The sequence below is a fragment of the Corapipo altera genome, unplaced genomic scaffold (genome assembly GCF_003945725.1).
Source record: "Corapipo altera isolate COAL_440 unplaced genomic scaffold, ASM394572v1 22b, whole genome shotgun sequence".
NCBI lineage: Eukaryota > Metazoa > Chordata > Aves > Passeriformes > Pipridae > Corapipo > Corapipo altera.
Window position 1 is genome coordinate 21421673 of NW_020884876.1, and position 22180 is coordinate 21443852.

Genomic DNA, 22180 nt, shown 5'->3' on the forward strand with positions numbered 1-22180 from the left:
GGGGGGGGGGGAAATAGCTCAGGGGCAACGCCAGGGACTAAAATGGCGGGCGCGCCCTCAGCGCCCGCCCCTCCGCTGTGACGCGCGGAGCGTAAACAAAGCGGCGCCCTGTGGGAAGAGGGAAGCGCTACGTGCAGGAAGAGGGAGCCTCCATCTTAGGAGCTCGCCGCGGCGGCGGGATGGCGACGGATAGCCGGGAGGAGAAAGGTATGAGGCGGTAGGAGTGGGGGCAATCGCTAGGCCCCGGGGAGGAGGGAAGGCTCGGGCAGGAGAGGGAGGTTCCCCCCCCCCGCCCGAGCCTTCTCTCCTCCCCGGGGCCAGCTTGGGTGCTGGTGCTGGGCCTTCACGCCGGGAGACATCAGTCTCCTCCCGGAGGGGCGATGGGGTCGGGAGTGAGTCTTCAAGGGCGATTTTCGCAGGGGAGCGCTTCTTGTGCTGCGCTGGGGTGCTGGAGGTGGCGGGGCCCCGGGTAACGGGGCGTCCACGCGGCAGCGGGCTCGGGGCAAGGTGACTTGAGCAGCGGGAGCGGGGATAAGTTCGTGGGCCCTAAGTTTTAAATTATCGGCAGCGACTTACTCCTTGATGTCTTCTCGCAGAAAGTATCTGCTATTTTTATTTTTATTATTATTTATTTCTGCTTGGATCGCTAGGCCTTTTTTTTGTTTGCTTGCTTTTTGCAGGATTTTCTGTGGAGGGATGTAGTTACTTTACTAAACAGAAGCTGGCGTTGGAATATTATTTTGGCAATTGTCAGAATTGTGGTTTGGCTTTTTGCAGTCAGCTCTGCTTTCTGGGCACTGTGGGTAAATATATTTGACGTAGAGGAATCTGACGTCTCCAGAGCCGTTACTCTGGAATAATAATCTGGATTATTTAATTAATCTGGAATAATTGCTCTGGAATAGTATAATCACAGCTCTTATAACCGACTGCCGCTATGCAGGGAAGCTGAAGTGATCCGCGTGTTATCTGAGAGATTATATCAGTCTCACCTCACAAAATAGTCCATTTAACAAGCAAAACGAAAGTTTAGATGTAGAGGATTGCCATTTGGTCGTTAGTTCAGGTAGTGGCAGAGTTATAAAAAAGGTAAAGTATCACTATGGTGTTGTGGTTTGCTTTATGTTGGTTTGGATTTCTGTGGGGAATAGGTTTCATGTAAAGCTTTTTACAGGACATGTGTCCATTAAACGGCTCTGTCAGAGTGGTGAAAGTTTACTGTCTCTAATATTTATTGTGAAACTATATCACATGGAAAATTCCCTATAGATTGTGTTAGAACTGATAAATAAAGTTGTTGCTGGTGCTTGATCCTTAATGCAGTATTATTGTAAATTTGGTAAATGAGGATACAATCAGGTTGTGTTGAAACAGATCTGATCTGCCACCGTGGATGAGCAGTGAATTTGAAATGTTTGCTATTGTCATCTATAAATTTCTGTTCATATAATTCTTTATCCATTTGGGCTTGAATATTTTTTTTGTTAGTTTTTTTTAGTCACTGACAGTGGTCAAGTCATGAGTAGCAGATGAGATATTTTTGTTTTGTGCTTTAATTTGCTTTTAATTATTTGTCCTGTGAAAAGAATTTTTTTGACTGAATAGCAGGTGTTGATGCACGTTTATTTGCAACTGAAATTTCGGCTGTTAGTGCTCCTTTTGGAAGAGAAATGCTATTTCACTGCTTTAAAAAAGTAGAAATAAAGCTTGCAGACCTGTTTAGTTTGAAATCATCTGGTTGTATCTTCTCTGTGTGCCAAATGAGATTTTTGCTTGGACCTTCTAGTGAATAGATCTAACACTAGCGGCCAGTAGGGAAGACGTGGCCTCCCAGATTACTTTACTGCTGTTTTGGGTGAGTTACATTTGTTCCTGGAGGGATCAAAAAAAAAAGATAAGTTGCAGGAGAACCCTGTTGGGAGTATCTGTAATGAAAAGGACTCAGTTGGTCCTTTTCCCTTCAGTGGTGATGAACTGTAAAAAAATCTGTCCTCTGCCGTTTTTCACCTTCTGTATTTTTCCTGATATTTCTCTGAGATAATTTAGTTCATCAGGTTGAACGCTAGCAGTGGCAGTTCAGTGAGAGGAATCATTTTGTGGAAGTCTGTTGAGCAGTATGTCCGATGCAAGCGAGAGACAAGAACCAGGCTGCTAAATAAGTCTAGAAATGTGTTTTTAAATAAAATGGGTCGACATATCTACAGAAGGGGATGGGGGAAACTTATCCTGCTCCTGTCTCTTGCGTACTTGTTTAAGGTTCCAACTACAAATGAGGCCCATCAAACGTGGAAGGGGTTTATCAGAGTGTGTGTGCCAGACTTGCTTTTTCTGTTAAATTTTCCTTGTGATTTATTTCTGAATGAACTGATACAGGAGTCTTTTACCACCTCTGAATGCTACTGCAGTAGGTAGGTTAAATGTCATTTACTCAAGTATGGTGCTGTCTCACCAAGAGGGAAATAAACCTGACGTTCAATATGTGTGATCTGAGATGGATGATATGTTTAATATTTTAATCCTAGTGCACCTCTTTTTCATTAGTATCCAGTAAAAAAATCTTGTGCTCTGGACTTGCCAAGTCTTCTGTGGGGAAGCAGAATGCAAGCCAGGAAATTGCAGCCTGTGTTTAGCAGTTGCACACCCATGAATCTGACTCTCATATATTTATCAGTAACAGTGAGAATATTTACTGTGGATATATAGGTATCTACAAACATAAAGGGCTGTTCCCAAGAGAATTACGATTCAAGTTTGTGTTGCATTTGAATGCCAGCCACCTATAAATTGCCAGGAAAGGTTTGATCCACCTCTCTCTGCACAGCTTCCTTTGCATTAGCTACACCAGCTAATTAGGCAGCTCAGGGATCACTTCATATTCCCCTACCACTGCAAATGTGGAGAAGTGCCAGCAGGAAAGTTAGCACACATGCTGACTTTAGGTTTGGTAGTATATGGTAGAGAGACAATTATAATACTAACTTTTAATTATGTGGATTGTGTATTTTTTTTAATATCAAGCTGTAAAACTTCTTTTGTGTCTTAGCTCAAGATTTTGTGATAGACAAGTTGCCAAACTGTGGAGGACTTCTGCATTGCCCCAGTTTCATCCAGTACAGGAGTCCTTACCTGCATCTTCTACAGATAGTGTCAACTAGCTGAGTCCTTGGAATTTGCTTTCTTTTTCATGAGCACAGAAAATAGAATCGATCATAAAGTGAAAAGAACTAAGAATTTTGGAGTTTAGGAGAAGAAACAGGAGGTTCCAAAATTAATACCTTTTTTGTTGTTTTTCCCTTCATGTGCTTAGGCTTAGTTCACTCCTGTTTTTTAAAGTGCTTGAAACATAGACCTGCTACCTTAAAGCTGGTGAGTCCTTCTGCTAGAATCACCATATATCCCCTTTGGTTTCAGGCAAAGTGAATCAGTTGGAAACAGTGACAGATTTTAAAAGTTGTGTCACCAAGTGTAGTCATTTACTGCTTTTAGCATGGATTTTCTTAAACATTTGCTCTTTTGATCAAGGTGAATTAGTTGTGGGTTGGTGTTTTTTTTTTCAGAACAGCTCAAGAGTTAATGATGCAGCAAATAAGTACGGCTTTCTCCTTCTGCGGTGGGGTGACCTAACTTATATTCTTGTTGTTAAGTTACCCTGTTGCGTTTTTTTTTCTATTTGTAAGTGAACCACAAACCCCACCCTCCTAACACGGCAATGACAACAAAAATAGTAGATCAGGAAGGGAAATAATTTAAGGTGCAGGTTTCGGGATTTTGAAGAGATAAGGGTCCCTCCTCTTTACTAGTGGCACTCAGACTATCTCCCAGTCTCCCTTTTTCTCAAATTTTGTGCAGGACTTTATGTTAACCTTTCATTTGTAGGTCAGCTTTCCTGCAAAGCTTGTGTGACATGAGGAGCCAACTTGGATCTTATTCACAGGTCTAAATGCATCCTGTGTTGTATTTTAATTCTTTTATTTGCTTTGCTTGCTCTTTCCAGCTGAACCTGTGGAAATAAATCAAGAAGATGTTAATTTTTGCTTTGTGGCAGATCTGTAACCCTAAAGGAAATGTTTGGGTTTCTAAATACTCGTTCTTTACATGTGGTTACGACCTGCCCCAGAAAAAGGGGAGGGGGGTAACCCAGGTTCTTATCAATAATTCCTTTGGGGTGGATTAGAGTGAAATGACACTGAATAATCGGTGTCTGAAAACATATATTGGTAAGGTTTATTTTAACAATTTTGTATCAACAGGTATGCTAGCATTTTGGGTGTTGTCATATAACAATGTGGCATAGAGATAACCTTTGTGGGGGAGAAAATGCATAGGGGAGAGAAAGACAGGATGAGAGTAAGGAAAAAGAAAAGATGAGAGTGGAAAAAATGTGTAAAGTCATCGCCCACGGGGTCCAGCGATGACACTTGGTAGTTGCTGCTTCCATGTCTGTCAGTTGAAGTGGTGGCCTTGATCTGCTGGGGGTGAAGGAGGGAAGCCCCCACACTCCAAGAAGTTATGAGTTATTATATCCATGGTTAGCATTACGGGCCATTTCTCGAGCCTCCAACCTCTCCCTGGGCCTGCGCAGAGTTTCTGTGTCTGGCCTGTTTCCCACCTTTCAAGATTAGCAGAGGGGGGGATGGGCTTTGATGGGCCATCAGAGGTATAAACTCAGCTCTTCCTGCCTTTTCAGGGCTTGACACCTTCAGCACTGGAGGGAGGGATGGGCCCAACTGCCCATCAGAGGTCAAAAGCCTGCAGAAGTCTCCTAGAATGCATAAATCATTAACCGTTTCAGTCTCTGACACATGTCCAGACTTTTTATAGTCGTTTTTGACATTTTTTTGTGTATTTTCAGATGGTGAACTGAATGTCCTGGATGACATTTTGACTGATGCTCCTGACCAAGATGATGAGTTGTATAACCCTGATAGTGAGCAAGATAAAAGTGAGAAAAAGGGTAGGTGACTTGGGTAGTGAATGTCCTGCAGGAACGTAAATGGTAAAAAATGTCTGTCTCACTATAGTTAAAGTCTTTGGAGTAGCAGATTTTGTAACCTGATTCAAGGAGTGAGAGTTTTTTAAAAGTCTTTATTTCCAGGACATGAGCTTTTTCATCTGACCTTCCAAACAAACAGTCAACTCTGTTTCCTTTTGTCTCAAAAGCAATTGCTGAGTCTGGCTTGTTTTGAATTCATTTGCTGTTAGAAAAGGACTGTCTTTTTTGGTTTGATGAAGTGAGATGGAAGTGGAGCAAGGGGGACTCAAAATCTGGTTCCAGCTCGGTTGTTGATTTGGCTTTAGGCCAATTCCATAAGCATTTAATTTAGAATTCTCATATATAAAATTTAGAAAACACCTACCAAAGCCTAAAGGCTTGCTCTTATAAAGAAAATACATGTTTTGGAACATGAGCTGTTCATAAGAAGCAGTTTTGAGTGTTGCTGCAAAGCCTACAACTGGGAGATGCTTCCTGTGACTGCAGCAGGGGAATTAGCTAAACAGAGGAAGTAGGAGCCTCTGTACAGTTTTTGTTTTGATACAGGAAATAACACTGAACTTGATATTTCTTTCTATTTAAGGATCAAAAAGAAAAACTGACAGGATGGAAAATGCTGAAAGCAAGAGGCAAAAACCTTCTGTGCATTCATCGAGGCAGATGATGCCAAAGCCTCCTAGTTCATCAGTTAGCAATAACAAGAGAATAGTGAGTACCAAAGGAAAACCAGTATCAGAATACAAGAATGAGGAGTATCAGAGGTCTGATAGAAACAAGCGCCCAGATGCTGATCGAAAGATGCGCGTGACAAGCAGTTCCAGGGAACCTTATAAAGGACAACCAGAAAAAACCTGCATGAGGAAGAGGGATATTGACAGAAGGGCAAAGTCTTCTACACCAGATGGTTCAGAGGTATTAAATATTCTTGCTGCCTTATAAATGAAGCAGTTTTGTGAGACTTTTATAAGGCACGTTCTCTTAGGACTGTGTGTGCATCCTGACAATGTTATATGACTGCTGATTCACTTTTTCTTTAAACATCAGAGAATCAGGCATGATGTGGATAGAAGACCAAGCAGATCTAGCCATTCTTCTAAAGAAGAGGTGAACTCTGAGGAATATTGTTCAGATCACGAGACTGGCAGTAGTGGTTCCTCTGAACAAGGCAACACCGAGAATGAGGAGGAAGGAATGGAAGAGGAGGAAGATGATGAAGGGGAGGAAGATGAAGAAGTGGAAGAAGATGGAGAGGAAGATGAAGAAGAGTATGAACAGGATGAGAGAGATCAGAAGGAAGGAAATGACTATGACACACGGAGTGAAGCCAGCGATTCTGATTCTGAATCTGCCTCTTTCACAGATGGGTCAGTCAGATCTGGGTCTGGTTCAGATGCATCAGGTAGGCAGCAACATGCATGCTAGTCTGAAATACCTTACCATTGAAAGTTTGGCTACTTTTAAAAATAACCACTTCCTGACCATGTTAAAAGTAAGCTGTCATAGCATAAGTCAGTAAGATGTTAATTATGAAATACCATAGGCAAGGAGAAAGTGCACTAGAAAGTGGTATTTTCTTACACCCAAACTTTTGAATATCTGGATTACCATATTGAGGATTCATAGTGTTCTTGAATGATTTGACCTCGCTGTTCAATGCTTTGAAACATTAAAATTAGTGTTTTCTTGAGTACCTAGTGGCTTTGCTTCCCACACAATTCATTTTAAGTTGTTGTTAAGCTGTTCAGTATTCATCTAAATGAGTGACCAGGCAGACTGGTGTAATAAAAGCACTAACTCCCCGGGGAAGTATAGTTCAGTCTTAAATAGTGACTGCCTTTAGCTTAGAAAATGTAAACCTAAGTTGAAAATATTAGCTATTAGGGCAAATTTAGAAGGAGGTTAATGTTTTAAGCAGAAACTAGAAACAAATGCTTCACAGTTTTATATTATGACTGGTCCTAACTTACAGCTATGAAGTGCTAATGACATAAATACTTTTGGGTTTGGCTGTTCGTTGTTTGTTTTTTCTAGGAAAGCAACTTGCAATCCTGTTAAGATTCCTATTGTGTATCTTCCTTGTCTGAAGTCTCCATAGGTGGTCATCCTCCTTAACATGCTGCCTTTTTTAGCTCAGCTCTGCTGTTTGGAATTAGAGAACAGCAAGGTGTAACCTAAAGACAAGTGAAGCTGTAATAACTGTTCTAAAAAGCCCTGTGGTATAACATAACACATTTTTAGAGTGGAAATAATTGCCTGTGTGCCACAGTGTTTTGTTTTCCTACCTCTTGCTGTTTTGTTGAACTCTGAGCAAATGAGCCCATATCACTATTGCAACACAGTTTGTGCTTGATGTTGCACATTTGGGTGAAGGCTGGAGAGAAGAGCTAACCCACCCTTACTAAAACACCAGGAAGATAAGTTCTGTCTCTAAACATTGCATAGAATTACTAGTTTTGTGGCAATCATCTTCCTTTTATGAATGAAAAGCTTGAGTAATTAGCATTTGCTTCTTTTGTGCATGGTAGTTTTGCAGCAACAACCACAATTTTAATGTGCAAACCAAACGCTAACTTCACTTTTACTGATGTTGTTTTCCTGTCTCAGTACTTTTTAATCTCAATTTTGCCTGACACTTGGTGTTTAAAATATTGCTTTTATTTGTTATGGTTTCTTTTTAGATGAGAAAAAGAAGGAGAGGAAGAGAGCTAGAGGTATCTCTCCCATTGTTTTTGACAGAAGTGGAAGTTCTGCATCAGAATCGTACGCAGGTATTCTTTCCTTTTATTGCTTGTTATCATGACTTGCATCAAATCTTAAGGTGTAATCTAAAATAAATGTAACTGGCTGTAGAGATTTATGGGGTATGTAGCTTTGTATAATTTGGTATTGACTTCTGGCATGTTGTGTGTGGATACCTTTTGGGGGGAGTAGGCTTTCTTGTTACTTTAATGCTATTCTGTTGCTTAAGTGGAATTTTCACTTTTTTTTATTTTAAACTTGGAAGATGATGATTCAGTGACTAGTTTTCTGAGTAGGAAATTGTTCAAATACTATTAAAAACCAATCCCAAACCAAACAACCCAAAACCAAAACCAAAAAAAAAAAAAAAACCAAAACAAAACACTCGTGCACATTGAATAGTATTTTTTGTGTGTGTGGGTGCGCGCCAGAAAGCATAATTTGTCATGAATGAAAATTGTATGTGACAAGGCTGTAGAAATTGTATATTATCTCTATTAAGGCTCAATCTGAACAAATGTACTTTGGCTAAACACAGGTTCAGAAAAGAAGCATGAGAAATTATCATCTTCCGTTCGTGCTGTCCAAAAAGGTATCATTTAAATTTGAATTTTTAATGCATGCCCCATAGCAAACCATTGTCTCTGTTGATTGAATTACCTGTAAGTAGTGATGTTCCGATATAAATCAATTTGAGCACGTAATTGTTCTGAGCATGATAAGTGAACCTTGAGCTACTTTTGCATGTGTTGAGAGTGATATGCAAAAAGTTTAGTCACTTTGCTCCTTGCAGAGGCAGCAAATTAGAAAAGAGAGTGCTTAAATTTGAAAAGAGGAACATTTCAGCATTCTCTGTTGGACAACTTGTGCTTGTTGTGTGTGTTACCCAGTATTTATTCAAAGACTCTTAAGCAGGGAAATAAGTCCTGTATATCGGAACATCACTGAATCATGCTAATTTTATTTTTTTCTTTACCTGGATATCTTAAGTTTTATTTTTGTTTTTGTTTCCCCTGGCATTTTGTGCTCTACAGCTTAGACTTCAAGTTGGGTGGCTGTGATAATATATAGGTAGGAATTGGGTGGGATATTTTGAAGGAAGCAAACAGCTATCTACACTCAAAGCAACATGCTTGGTAACTAAGTATTTACACATCAGCTTATTTGATACTCTGTTTTTTTCAGACCAAACAAGTAAACTTAAATACATTCTCCAAGATGCAAGATTCTTTCTCATCAAAAGTAATAACCATGAAAATGTATCGCTTGCTAAAGCAAAGGTATGTTGAATTTTCTTCAAAAACTTTGTTTTCAAAGATAGCTATCTTAGGATAGAAGAGCATGTAGAGAGATGGGTTATTTTCTGCATCAGATCTCAGTAGGTGCAGAGATAAAAACTGGTTTCTTCTGCTTCCACTGTAACCTAGAAAAGTTTCTAGACTGTCAGTCATTTATCTTGGTAAGAGGAGAGTAAAAAAACAGGCCTTGGGGTCTCTTTGATAAGGTCTTAAGCCAACCTCCATCGGGAATGCCGGGATGGTATTTTCTCCCCTTCCTCAACACCTCTCTTTGTATCGCTGTACTGTGAGGAAGTTCAGAAGGTTGTTTTGTCTTTTGTCTAATGCTGTAAAAATAACTTTTCTCAGTTGACTCAGGGATCTGAAGCCTTACTGTGGAAGTGTATGCCTGGCAGTGCTTGTGTGAATTCTTTGGGAGGAATTCCAAAGCACTAGACTTCAGCTGTTGAGGAATTGCACTATAGGTGCCTAGTCTGTTGCACTAGGCCACTCTGGTGGTTTTGTATTGGTGTGGAACAACTTATAGAGAAGATATCTTATTTGCTGTTACACAATATATACAGAGTAGGCTATTCTATTAATAAGATTTTCTAAAATAGGGTGACATTAAAATGATTAAACAAATCTCAAAACTCCCAGGCAGATTTGGCTCGTACCCCTGCCCCCCCCTTTGTGTCTGATCTCTGCAGTGAACATCACTGTGTCTTGTTTTTTGCTTTAGCTCTGTAAAGGAGTATATCCTTTTTGTGCCTCATCCATGCTCAGAGCTGCAGTAGTATCCTTGTTCCTAAAGTTCTTGGAGGCGATGCTTTTGTCTCAATGTATAAGCATCAGTGCTATGCCACTGCATTTTTGTGGTGCCAATATAATAAGTTGTTCTAGTTCACAGCAGGGCTTTAGAAGCAGCCTAAGGCCATGTAATCTGACTGAAAGCTAGTAAAAAAGCCAAATAGTTATCTGGTGACTAACGAATTGCCAGTCAAACAAACATTGATCTGAGCTCAGAGCAGGACTTGTATACACACCTTCACTAAAAACAGTAAGGGGAGGAACATTTTCTTTGGTAGATCTTAGATCCAGACTGATATTCTGTATCTCAGCTCAGCTGGTACCTTAAAACAGATTGGGTTTTATCCTGCGTGGCTAGATAATGGCTGGTGGAGGAGGTAGTAGCTAATAGTTGTAGATGAGGATGTGGAGTTGTATTGTCAGGTTAAAGTGTTACTCTGGTATCTTTCATGTTGCTGGCCTTTCACTGAAACAGTTCTAAAGTCTGCAAACTGCCCTCAACAAATCTGCAATACTGTACTGAAGTCTATCTACCCACTTTTAAGTATATGTGCTGCTGGTTTTTCATATTCGTGTGTGTTATATAATATGTGAACTCCCAACGTCACTTAAAACATACATGAAAACCTTTGCTTTTAGTATTTTTGAGGTGTCTGTCCATCATTATAATGTTTCCATTGTAATTACAGATGGTCTCAAAGCATCTTTCAAAAAAAGTTCAAAAAACATTGAAAAGCCAGTGTTCTAAAAGTTTTAGCACAAGACAGGCTAAAAATATTTCCTGAAGGACATGAATTTAGCAATACGTTTCTCTTTCCATTATCTTCTATCCCAGTACACTATTTTGGTCTTGTTTTCCTCATCTGCACTATAATTTCTGTTAGCTAAATCACTTGAGATGAACTCTCATGTTTTGGTGGTGGGACGGGTGTTGTTCTGTTTTAGGGAGTGTGGTCAACGCTTCCAGTGAATGAAAAGAAGCTTAATGCTGCATTTAGATCAGCAAGGAGTGTTATTTTGATATTTTCTGTAAGGGAGAGTGGCAAATTCCAAGGTAAGGGAAAGTGATCTATTATCAAGGTAAGTGAAAGTGAGTTTTATGTTCCACAGATTTTCTGTTGTATCTTTGTTACAATTCATATGAAATCCTTTAGGGTTTGCAAGATTGTCTTCAGAGTCCCATCATGGAGGATCACCTATACACTGGGTGCTGCCTGCAGGAATGAATGCAAAAATGTTGGGAGGTGTCTTTAAAATTGACTGGATTTGCAGGTAAATCACTGTTCATATGTTGCTGTCAGTAACAAGGCATTATAATCCCACTTCTGCATGTTACTCACTCAAGTGCTGACCGCATCCTTCTGAAACTCGATTCAACCAGAGATGTGTCCTCCAATCTCCCCAAACCATGCCTCCATGTTACTCTCCTTGGGGCTCAGGTCTGTACCTGGCATGTGCAATGGAAAGTACATGGGTTTTTTTTTAATGTAGACAATGCATTATAGAAAGAATTTTTTTTTTTTAATGTAAACAATTTTTTAACACTCGATTGCATTCCTTCACTGATCTTTTGCACTGAAACCAGAAAACTGTATTCTAAGTGTTTGAGTAAAATAACTGCTCACTTGAACAGACAGCAGTGAATATAAGGGAAAAAATCCCTTAAGGACAAATCTGTCTTTATCTGACTGAACAAAGAAAATGCTACTGTTGTAAAATAACAAACTGTACAGGTATTTTGTATAATGTGTAGGTTGTGAGCAGTATGTTCATTGATGTAACCGAGTATGTTTTCACAGAAAAGGTTTTAAAACTCTCTTAAAAAAATTATAGTAGTCCTGTGAGATACATGGTAGCGTGGTTGTACAAGCACTTCAGGCTGCCTGAAAGACTAAAGTGGGACTTCGAAATAGAGAAAAATCTAGGTTGGAAATGTCCTCTGGAAGCTATTGACTCCCACCTCCAGCTCAAAGCAGTTCTAGCTTCATAGTTAAGTCACATGCTCAGAGACTTTTTTCAGTAGGTACCATGAGTTACCACATCACATAGAGACTGGTCAGTGTATTCAGATGGTGAGATAATAAACAAGCACAGTCTCGATAGTGCACAAAGACCAAAAGAATTTTCTTTGAAACGATGGTCTGACATCGTATGGACTATATTAGTTAATATTGGAAGAAGTCAAAGTGAAATCTCCAGTTACCAGTACATACCACCTAAGAATACATTCAGAGACCTGACAGTGCAAAGGATAACAATGTTATTTTGTATGTAATACCCTGCTGTATGCGTTTTTAAATCTTTCCGTAATGAAAAACAGAGGCAAAACTATAAATGGTGCCACTTGCATATTTAGGCGGGAATTGCCGTTCACTAAGTCTGCTCACCTGACCAATCCTTGGAACGAACATAAGCCAGTAAAGATTGGACGCGATGGACAGGTTTGTTAATTATTACTTTTTTTCTATAACCTGCATCTTCTAGTGCTTGCTTTCAGCTTTGTATGTGCAGAAGATTAGGAGTGTTTTAGATCAGTTTTTACTTGCAGTAGAGTGCTGTAGCAAAGGCACTCTGCTTCATTCTAATGCTGTTGTGGAAGAAGGAAAAAGAAAACAATATGGTGCCAGTTCTGTTGTCATCTTTGCAATTAACAGTGTTTGCTTCAAAACTGTGTGATATTTTGGATTTGAAATGTAATGTACCTTGCATTGTATGGTGTGCAAACCATATAGCATCAGTTTTTAAGAGCAAGTGCTGGTGTTTCCAGCTGTGTTCTGCATTGCAATTTTTTTTTATATGAACTATTGCTTAGGAGGTAGACTGCTATTAAAAAGTATATACTAAGCAAATTTAAAGTGGGGGTGGCTCTTTGTCTTGTCAGACGTATCAGAGTGTGGGTATGTAGCTGCTGTCATCAAGTAACCAGGCCTTGGGTAAAATAACGGGTTCTGCTTTCTTGCAACAAGATGGGAGTTGTATAATCCCCATATTTAAAGGAAAATGTCAGTTCTGTACTGCATTGTTTTGCCCATACATACGTTTGCTTTGTTGTGTAGCAGAAGTAAAACAGTAGTATTGGTCTTGGTTTTAGTTTAGTGTGAATTTGAAAAAAAAAAAAAAAGGATTTCAGTTAACTTTTTTTCTTTTAAATGGTCAAGGAAATATATTTTTTTGATGTTTTGTCCACTTCACAGTACAGTCACAATCTGGATGTGGGTTTCATCTTTTTTCATAAGATTACTATACGGTTAGTTCTGGGCAAGCATTGTCTCATGCTTGCTCTCCCTGATTTCAGCTCTGCTTATTTCCTGAAGTGGTTGTCGTTTATCCGTTTGCGTTTATGTCACTCTGAATGGATCTCTCCTCTGAGGATGCGTACATTGAAATTCTGCCTTTACAACATCATTTGGGAAGGCATTACACAGGCCTGCTAGTCACCAGGTTGAAGAAGCACTTTTTTGGATTGTTTCGCACCTGGCTCCTGCTAGCTTCGTTTGATAGCCCTAAGTTCTTGTACTGGAAGAGAGAGTCAGCAAGTTGATCTCTCTCCTTCTCTCCTCCAAATAAGTTGTGGTGTCCAACGGTCCCATTATATCCACCTTGTTCCCCATACACCACATATTTCTCTTTTAATCCAGGCTGAAGAGACACGACCTGCTCAGTCATTGCATGTAGGAATTGTTACACTCATTCAGTTATTCTTGGTGCCCTGCTTTGAAGCTTTTCCATTTCTACTGTCCCCCTGTTTTTTGAGATGCAGGGATCAGAACTGCACCCAGTATTAAAGGTGTGGGTGGAACATGAACTTCCAGTGTGGTATAATGATTTTCTTGTTTTGTGTTCCTTTCCTAATAATCCTGAACACATAAATTGCTTGTTTTAACTGGTGTCAGACATTGAGTCGGTATTCTCATGGACCTGTCTACCATACAAAGAACTCATTTTGAGTGGTAATAGTCAACTTCATCAGGCCACGGCTTTATATGTGAAGCTGGAGTGGATTTTTTTCCTATGTCTGTCACTTTTCTTTCTGTAATAGGTGATCATTTTCTTTGTGATGAAAAACAGTCCTCTGATTTTTGTAGCAAAACAGTGATGTGGCCTGTATGTCTCATGGGAAGATATGGTTGCCCCAAATGTTGGACTAATTTATGAAAATTCTAAGTAGTGGCTAAAGAGTGAAAGGTAATGTAAGTGAATTTTGCTGTCTCTAGAGATACTGAAATCTCTTCAAAGTGTTCTTTTTTTTTTTTTTTAAAGTGTATGTTGTCAGTGTATTTGGGGAGAGTTTCATTTCTTCAGTTTATAAACCACTACTGAACTTCTAACTAATTCTAGGAAATTGAGCCGGAATGTGGAACGCAACTTTGTCTTCTCTTCCCTCCCGATGAAAGTATTGACTTGTATCAAGTCATTCATAAAATGAGGCACAAGAGAAGAATGCACTCACAACCCCGATCAAGAGGACGCCCATCCCGTCGAGACCCCGTTCGGGACGTGGGAAGGTTAGAAACGTTCTTTGGACTGATAATAGGCACATGTATCAGAATAACGTGATGGAGGAATGTGATTCGTCAAAGCTTTCCCTGCGATAAAGAAGAGAGAAAATCCTCAAATCAAGCTGCATGGACAAGTTTGTGGCTTCATTGAGGATTTCACATGGTTCCCCGGTCTGTCATTTTTCAAGAGGAAAATGGGGATCTTTGCTTTTGCAGAAAAAAGCTCTTAAAGTGCTGTCTCTAGTTTAGACTAGATCATTTATTGAGCTAATGCAACATGTAATGCTAGCTGTAGGTAAGCTCGGCTTGATGATGAGCAGGCTAGATGGAGAGGAGGAAATATTTATATGCCAAAAATGTGTTAATATCTTGTAAAAGCCTTTTCTTTCAGGTGTGTCTCTGGATAAGCCTTATCAAATATGGGACTTTTATAAGGATCACTTAGAATTTTGCAGAAGATGCCGCCTCATTTTGAGGATAAAATATTTAAGTTATTTTGATATTCAAGAGGAGCATTATTGGGACTGTTTCAAATTGTGTCACCGTGATGTGTTAACCCCATTGCCAAATATTCTCTAACATGTAACCACTGAATTCACACATCTTGCTGAGCTTCTGAAAACAGTAGGTTCTTCCCAAAAGGGATCAAGTGGCCCTTGGAGACCCGGCAACAAACCAAAAAGAATGGCTGTTGCTGTGTCTGTATTTACAACCTTTCCAGATGCTGGCAGTACCTGTGGACTTAAAATATTTTTAGAGGATCGACATGGTTATTGATCACTGCTATATGAACTTAACATCATTTTCCAGAAAAAAGGGGGTATAACTTGTTACAGAATTGGAGAAGTCTTGGCAAAGAACTGATATTAGCCCTTCTGCCAAACACCTTTTCCCCGTGGTAGCCACTTTGCATACAGACTGATGTATGGTTTGGGCTGAAACCTTTGGTTAAGTTTCCTTTTTGTGGAAACGTCCTGTGGTAGGTACAGAGCCCCAACAAGAGTCCCCATTTCCTTGAGCTTAAATAAAAAAAAAGGACACTGTAACGAGTAGGTAGGAGGAAACCTGGCAGCACCCCCCTATTTTTGGCTTTAAAGGACTGAACACCGAGATGGCTTTTGGAGTTAAGCTAAGAGGTTTCCAGTGCAATAAAGTATATACAAGTGAAGGTTTTGCAATGGACTGCAAACTATACATATAACACCACCACACCTTCTCAAGCCTGCCAGGGCCTCCATTTATGTATGTGGCTTACAGCTTAAAGTCAGTAGTTGGACTACTATATGAACTGTTTCTATCATATTTTATACCGGTCGTAAATGCACTCTCAAAACTACAAGAAAGCGGTATGTTTATTCTTTACACCAGCTTTTATTTTCTTTGATCTGAATTTGCTGTAGATGCAACTGCTTTGGTTTTTGGGCTTATTGCTTATAGTAAAGAATCTGCTTCCATTTTAAAAAGCTTAGTAACTGGGTATGGTGGGTTTTAAAGACTGAAGTTGGGAAGTGGGGAGGGGGGGGGGAGAAATTATGCTATTTATAACTAAAAGCTATATGAGCTTGTTACTCAGCCAGCAAGTTGCACAGTAATTAAGTGATTTAAGAAAGTGTTAATGTCTTGTCATAAGAAGTTATATTGCTGGGGTGGGATGGGGGAAGGAATAGATTTTTAGCTGCTTTGTGTTTAGAAACACCGTTATGTTAGAATTGGAGTCTCCCATTAATGTTTACGTACCTTGATGGAACAAAATTAGCAGCCCTTTTTCAGTTCTTTATTAAACATAACAGCAACTGGAATGTATGTTTATAAAGAAGAGCAAAGTTCTTAACATCTCTTCTGTCGAAGAGCTTTTGTATAGAAAGGAGCCCTAATTATTTTAATTATCAGGAAGCTTAAGCGCTCCTAAACCCTGTAAAATGCACCAATCCATTCCTGGTAAATTGCTTAGAACAGAAATTATTAGAAATAATATAACTGGCCTACCCAATTAGGAAAGTTACAGTGAAAGAAGCAGTTTCACACAGCATGCAGAGTTTTGTTTATAAATGTTATGGAAATAGACCTTTCATAGAATTCTTTACCCCGTAGCTATCAAATGCAGCAGTCTCCATGCCCTCTGACTGCAATGTTCTGTGAACTCTTTTGTTATCTGATAGGTTGTTTAAAAATGTAATGTGAAAAGTGTAATGTTAACGCCTAAGTTTGAGTTGGTTTAGACAAATTTGTTACCTTTCGTTTGATATGAAGGTATAGTTGGGTAGAGTTCCTTCCTTAACTACCAAAATTCCTGTAGACAGAAAGTAACAGTAGAGGGTATGTAATTGAGCTGTTCCTGATTATATCAGTTCAGATTTAAAGCTGTAGAATATTTTGAAGCAAATGGAATTCAGAATTATTAAACTGAGATCCTGGGTAGCTCAAACTATGCTGTGACGAACGCTTCAAGCAACCTTGTTTAATCTTTGATATCTAATTTGTGTAGGCGTCGACCAGAAGATTATGATATTCATAACAGCAGAAAGAAACCAAGGATTGACTATGCCCCTGAGTTTCACCAAAGACCAGGTTAATATCTTACTCTGAAGATTTGTGTGCACCAGTTCACAAATGTTTTCTCTTTTAGCATGTCCTCATTCATTCAAAAGTAAAATATTGATACGACTGGGATATAAAAATGTGATTTGTCCCAAGTGCTGCCTGCTGATTTAACCCATTTCTCACACAAGTCAGTGACACTGTTTCACTGGTTTGAGAGAGAGCTGAGTTAACCTATGCTGAGCCCTTTGTAAGAGCCTCAGAAATGTGTACACTGTTGCGAATGATCCTCTCAAATGCTTTGTTAATATGGGCACAAGAGTTGGTCTGGCCTACTTGTCAAGGTGCTAATCATCAAATGAAGATGTTTATCGGAAACTTCCAGCTGGGAAGGTCAGCTGAGATGACTAGCAGCCCCTGTTCAGAGATGTCAGTAGATGTTCAGTTTTGTTTTCAGAGAGAGTTTTTTTACAACGTAGACATGAGGAGGTGAGGGGGAAATTTCCCTGCATTTTACGAGAGGATCTAATGATGAGTTTGAGAAAGGAATTGTGTTGTTGTCCAGAGAGAAATGTTTGCAATGACAGTGCAGCAACAGCACTGGTCATAGTACAGTTTTGTTTTTTTCCTCTTCAGAAAGCAGCTGTTAAAAAATTGTTGCTTTTAGTCTACCAAATCATGCTTCACGGCTGTTGGAAAAGTGTATTCCACTATTTCAGTGGTAGATTTCTAAATCTCATAAGAACCTGCATTTATCTGTCAAGCCTGTGTTCTTTGATGCCAAAAAGAGTGTTGTTGCTGCTCTTTCTAAGACCATTGTTTAAAGGAAAAAATAATTTAAAAATAATGAAGCTCAGAAGCATTATTTTATTAGCACAAGCATGCCTGGTGTTTTGCACCATTTTACTGAGCTCTTTAAAGCTTACTTCCTGGGATTTACCGAAGCTGTAAGAATTCTTTTCCCTGTGGGGCTTTTCCAGATGCTTCTTAGGTTGTTTTTAATTTTCTGTGTAGCATTGTACCCAAAATTTATTAAGAAATCAGCTTTAAGAGTTGCCCACAAGAACATTTTCTACTGAATGCACAGTTAGTAAATAGTAACAACTACATACTAACTGCCAAGAGACAGTACTCTTCAAATTCATGGGCATTCCCAATTCATTTGACTAAATTTCAAGTCTTTATTTGCACAGTTACCCCCTTGCATATTTGTACTATGTGCAGATTCCTGTGGGTTTATCTGTGCCACTTTTTTGTTTGACATTATACTATTTGTCTTCACTGTCTATAAGAAGTTCAAAGTTTTTGAGAGTTAGTTTAAAAGTGAGGGTAATAGCAGGTAGACACAATTTCATAGCTGGCACAAAATAAAAGAATAGTTTCTATTGAGTATGTTTTTAAGAGTGTAAACGTGAGATGGTAAATTGAATTAATACTGCTTGATGTTCGAACAGGGTATATAAAGGACCCCAGATATCCCGAAGTAGACAGGTAAGGTGTGTTCATGTTACTCATTTTATGCCCTGTTAACTTGTCTATATGGATAAATTGGATTTAGTTCTATAAATTTTTATTCCCAACAGACGATTTTCAGGAGTTCGACGAGATGTGTTTTTAAATGGGGTAAGTTGGTGCATGCAGATTTTTGGGGAACTTTTATATTCAACTTTCTGCACTTTCAAAGAACACTTATCATAAATTGTAATGTTACTGTCTTTCATTTTAGTCCTACAATGATTACGTGAGGGAATTCCACAACATGGGACCACCACCACCGTGGCAAGGAATGGTTTGTGTCTTGTTGAATTCGATTTTTCTCCATAGAATATGGCTGGTTTTGTTTCCCTCTAGAGGAGCCTGGCATATTCAGTGTGCATTCAACTCTCCCCTTTTCCTAAAATGTATCTTTGCTGTAACTGTGTAAACATTTTAGGGGAAAATATTAATATCAAGTATTTTGAAATTCACTTAGCTCTCAGCAGTAGTCTGGCATTCCAGTAAACAGTAAGGTAGCTGGACTCTGCCTTGGCTTGAATCTACAAGAAATGAAAGCTCTGAGGAAACAGTAGAACCCTCCTTTAGCCTACACAAGAGGGTGTAATAACATTTTGTATTCTGCTAAATGTTCACAGTAATTGACTTTCTCTCAAACAGCAAATGCATCAAACAGGTGGACTTGCTGAAGAGGCTGATGGAATGAGCTGATGTGCTCTAGTGCTGTGCAGTGGCTTGCTTTTGGCTATGGCAATGAAGCATGCAGGAACATAGCAAAGTGGACTGCACAACATAGTTAAAATAAGTCTACCCGTATACAGCCTCCACTGAAATGCAATCTTTTCCCAGTCAGATGAGCAGATACCTGAGTGCACATATCTACATCTCTGCAGATAGAAATTAACTGATAGTGCATCAGGAGGAGTAGTCATTATAGCAAGTTATTTTGATTACATATAATAAGTCTGGCCTGATTTTGCATAACTGTAATTAGTCTTTTGGCTCTTGTGTATACTGGCAATGAGCAAAAAGCAGTGCCAGATGTAGAGATGCTCCTGTAGCCTCTAATTTTTCTCAGCTGAAACACAGCTATGGTTTGTTCTAACTGAAGGAAGTGAACGAGCTTGTCACATGGGAAGAAAAATGATTTTTCAAACACAGCCAAACCTCCAGAAACTTTTTTTTTTTCCCTCCCATCTTCCCTATTTTGCATGCTGTCCAAGTAGTTATCCTAAAATCCAGCACTTCCACTTACTTTCTTTGTAACAAAAATGTAAGCAATGATGGTTTGGTAATATGGGAAAAGAAGGCCTTGCTGACTGAAGAAGTAGAAGAAATCAGCCAAAATATGTCTTACTAAAAAAAAAAAAATCTGCCATTTGTCAAATAATTTGTCTTGCAAAGTAAGGGTTTTTTCAGTTAAAATAGAAATGTATTCATAAGGAGTGACACTGAAAAGACTCGTTCTGTAAGAGCTGCCTGGTTTGGACAGAATTCATATTCCATATGCATAGGTTTAAGAAAACCAAACCCACCACATTTAAGTAGCAGAAGTTTTATGTACAGTATCATGTTGAGGCAGATATGGAGGGAGGGCATGTTTGGTTTTGGGGAGTGTGTTTACCAAACTTCTAAAAGCAGTGGTAGAGAGGTAGTAAAGCATACCAACTTAGTGGAAAGTAGTCTACCATTCGGTTAGGAGGCTGTAATCGGATATATTTAGTTGCTGTGTTCTCCGTCTGAAAGTAACCTGTGTTTTTAATTACCAGCACTCAGCCTTGTGTGCATTCCTTTGCTTTGAAACACTAACAAACTTCCTGTAACTTTCTTGTAGCCGCCGTATCCAGGTATGGAACAACCACCACACCACCCTTACTATCAGCACCATGCACCTCCACCTCAAGCTCACCCTCCATACTCAGGACATCATCCTGTACCACATGAAGCGAGATACAGAGACAAACGAGTGGTGAGTGGCCAGAGAGACAGAGGGGGATGCAAGTCTGCAGGCTAGAGTAGGAATCTGGGGTCCAGTTATAGCCTAACCTGAGCTTTGTTGACTGATAAACTGCATTTTTATGACCTGTAGTAGTGTTCCCTAGAAAGATGGGTTATTTAGATTGACACTTCCAGCAAATTTGAAAACCTTTTCTCTCCCAGGTGAGGTAGAATCATAAAATTTTCAAACTCTTAAACTGAGGGGTGTTTTAGATTGGCTTCCAGCTGTCCAGCTCTGAATGTTTTCATGCTGAAGCCCGCTTTGAATAAGGACACACCTGTCACATTGCCTGTGCTCGTGCACAACAAATTACTTTATCGGCAGAAGTTTGTGTTCTACTATTTTTTACAGGCAGATGAGAAAACAGGGCAGATTGTTACATTTCTGTCAGTTGGCTTAGAAGGCTGCTTAGCTTTCAGGTCTCTTGCTGATATCTGGCATTTGAACCCCAGCTTCTGCTCATGGATGCTGGACACTTTGGATTTGTTTGGGATTTTTTTAAATACTGGGCTTTCTGTAGAGGTACAGCCAGCCCTGTGAATAAGGGGGGGAATTTTAATATGAGAAAGAAAATAAACGGAGTTGTCCTTTCATCACAGCATGACTATGACATGAGAGTAGACGACTTTCTTCGCCGCACACAAGCAGTTGTCAGTGGTCGGAGAAGCAGGCCACGGGAGAGGGACCGGGAGCGGGAACGGGACCGCCCTAGAGACAACAGAAGAGACAGAGAGCGCGACAGAGGCCGTGATCGGGAAAGGGAGAGAGAGAGGATTTGTGACCGGGACAGAGACAGAGGTGAAAGAGGTAGATACCGAAGATAATCTATCTGGAACCAGTGCTCACTTGAAACAAAAAAAGCTTGTATTTTTTTGTGTGTTTACAAGTAGTACATTTTATTTTCAGCTGTCTACTTAAAGTTCGTTGTGTAGAAGGATTTATAATGACCCTCTCTATTCCAGGCATGCAATGAATTATGAACTGGAAAAAAACTCAAATAGGCCAAAAATAAAATACGCAAAGCTGACACTCAACTTCATGTTTCTATTGGAACAGAGTTGGAAACAGCTAAGAATGTAGATATTGATTAATTAATTCTCAATAAGTGTTCATCTACTTAGTGACTTCATTCTAGGTTTTTGAATACTGATGGATAACTGCCTTTTTTTTTTTTTTTGCTTTGATGTTTTCTTCCTGTAGTTTCATATGGTTCGATGGGAGAATGCTGCTATCAAGTATGCAAATATTGAAGTTTGAATTTTATTTTTTTTTGACTGTATGGCAGTGTTGTAGCAGCCTTTTTTTTCTTTCCCCCACCCCATTTTTTAACCCTATCTGTAAAGTCAAGTGTTTTTTTCAGTCTTCAGTAATTAAAGCAATATTAAGAAGACACTATTGATATCTAATTTTTAGCCTTTTTTAAAAATCTTCCCATGTTCAGTAACATTTTGGTCAATTCTCTTGTCTAGTCTCCTTCCAAAATGTACACATTGCTTGGAATGTTCACAACCTGCCTGTGTGGAACCAGAAAATATTGCTGTATTCTACATTGCTACCATTTTTTTTATAAAAATAAATTGGTAACTATTGAAATGTTTAAAACGTCACATCAGGTTTCTTTATTTTCTAAGCTTGCTAGATTTGATAGATTCTGGCAGTTCTAGGAAAACATTTGTGTCCAAAAACAGTTTAAATGTTCATGTGGTAGGTGAAGTTGATTTGAAACCTGAATTTAGGAAAAGGACTGCTGAAATAAAAGGTAATTGCTTTTCTGTTTCCACAGTGATGTAGTCAGCTTACAATTCCTGCAGCTCATCAGAGTTAGTAAGGC

General features: G+C 39.3%; 1 protein-coding gene across 4 annotated transcripts; it reads left to right on the plus strand.

Moving 5' to 3' along the window:
- Nucleotides 1-87: 87 nt before the first annotated feature.
- YTHDC1 (YTH domain containing 1) lies at nt 88-21956 on the plus strand. Of its 4 annotated transcripts, XM_027635770.1 has the most exons (18): nt 88-207; nt 4853-4954; nt 5577-5905; nt 6038-6392; nt 7672-7761; nt 8271-8324; nt 8918-9012; nt 10765-10873; nt 10974-11091; nt 12176-12260; nt 14158-14324; nt 16804-16886; nt 18311-18347; nt 18440-18479; nt 18583-18645; nt 20185-20319; nt 20949-21156; nt 21550-21956. In XM_027635770.1, exons 1-18 carry the CDS (start codon nt 180-182, stop codon nt 21597-21599), a joined length of 2148 nt encoding a protein of 715 aa, XP_027491571.1. In that variant the 5' UTR covers nt 88-179; the 3' UTR covers nt 21600-21956. The 4 variants fall into 4 exon arrangements, with proteins under 4 accessions (XP_027491571.1, XP_027491572.1, XP_027491573.1 ...); XM_027635771.1 differs by having other exon boundaries at nt 20949-21956; XM_027635772.1 differs by lacking the exon at nt 8271-8324.
- Nucleotides 21957-22180: the final 224 nt, after the last annotated feature.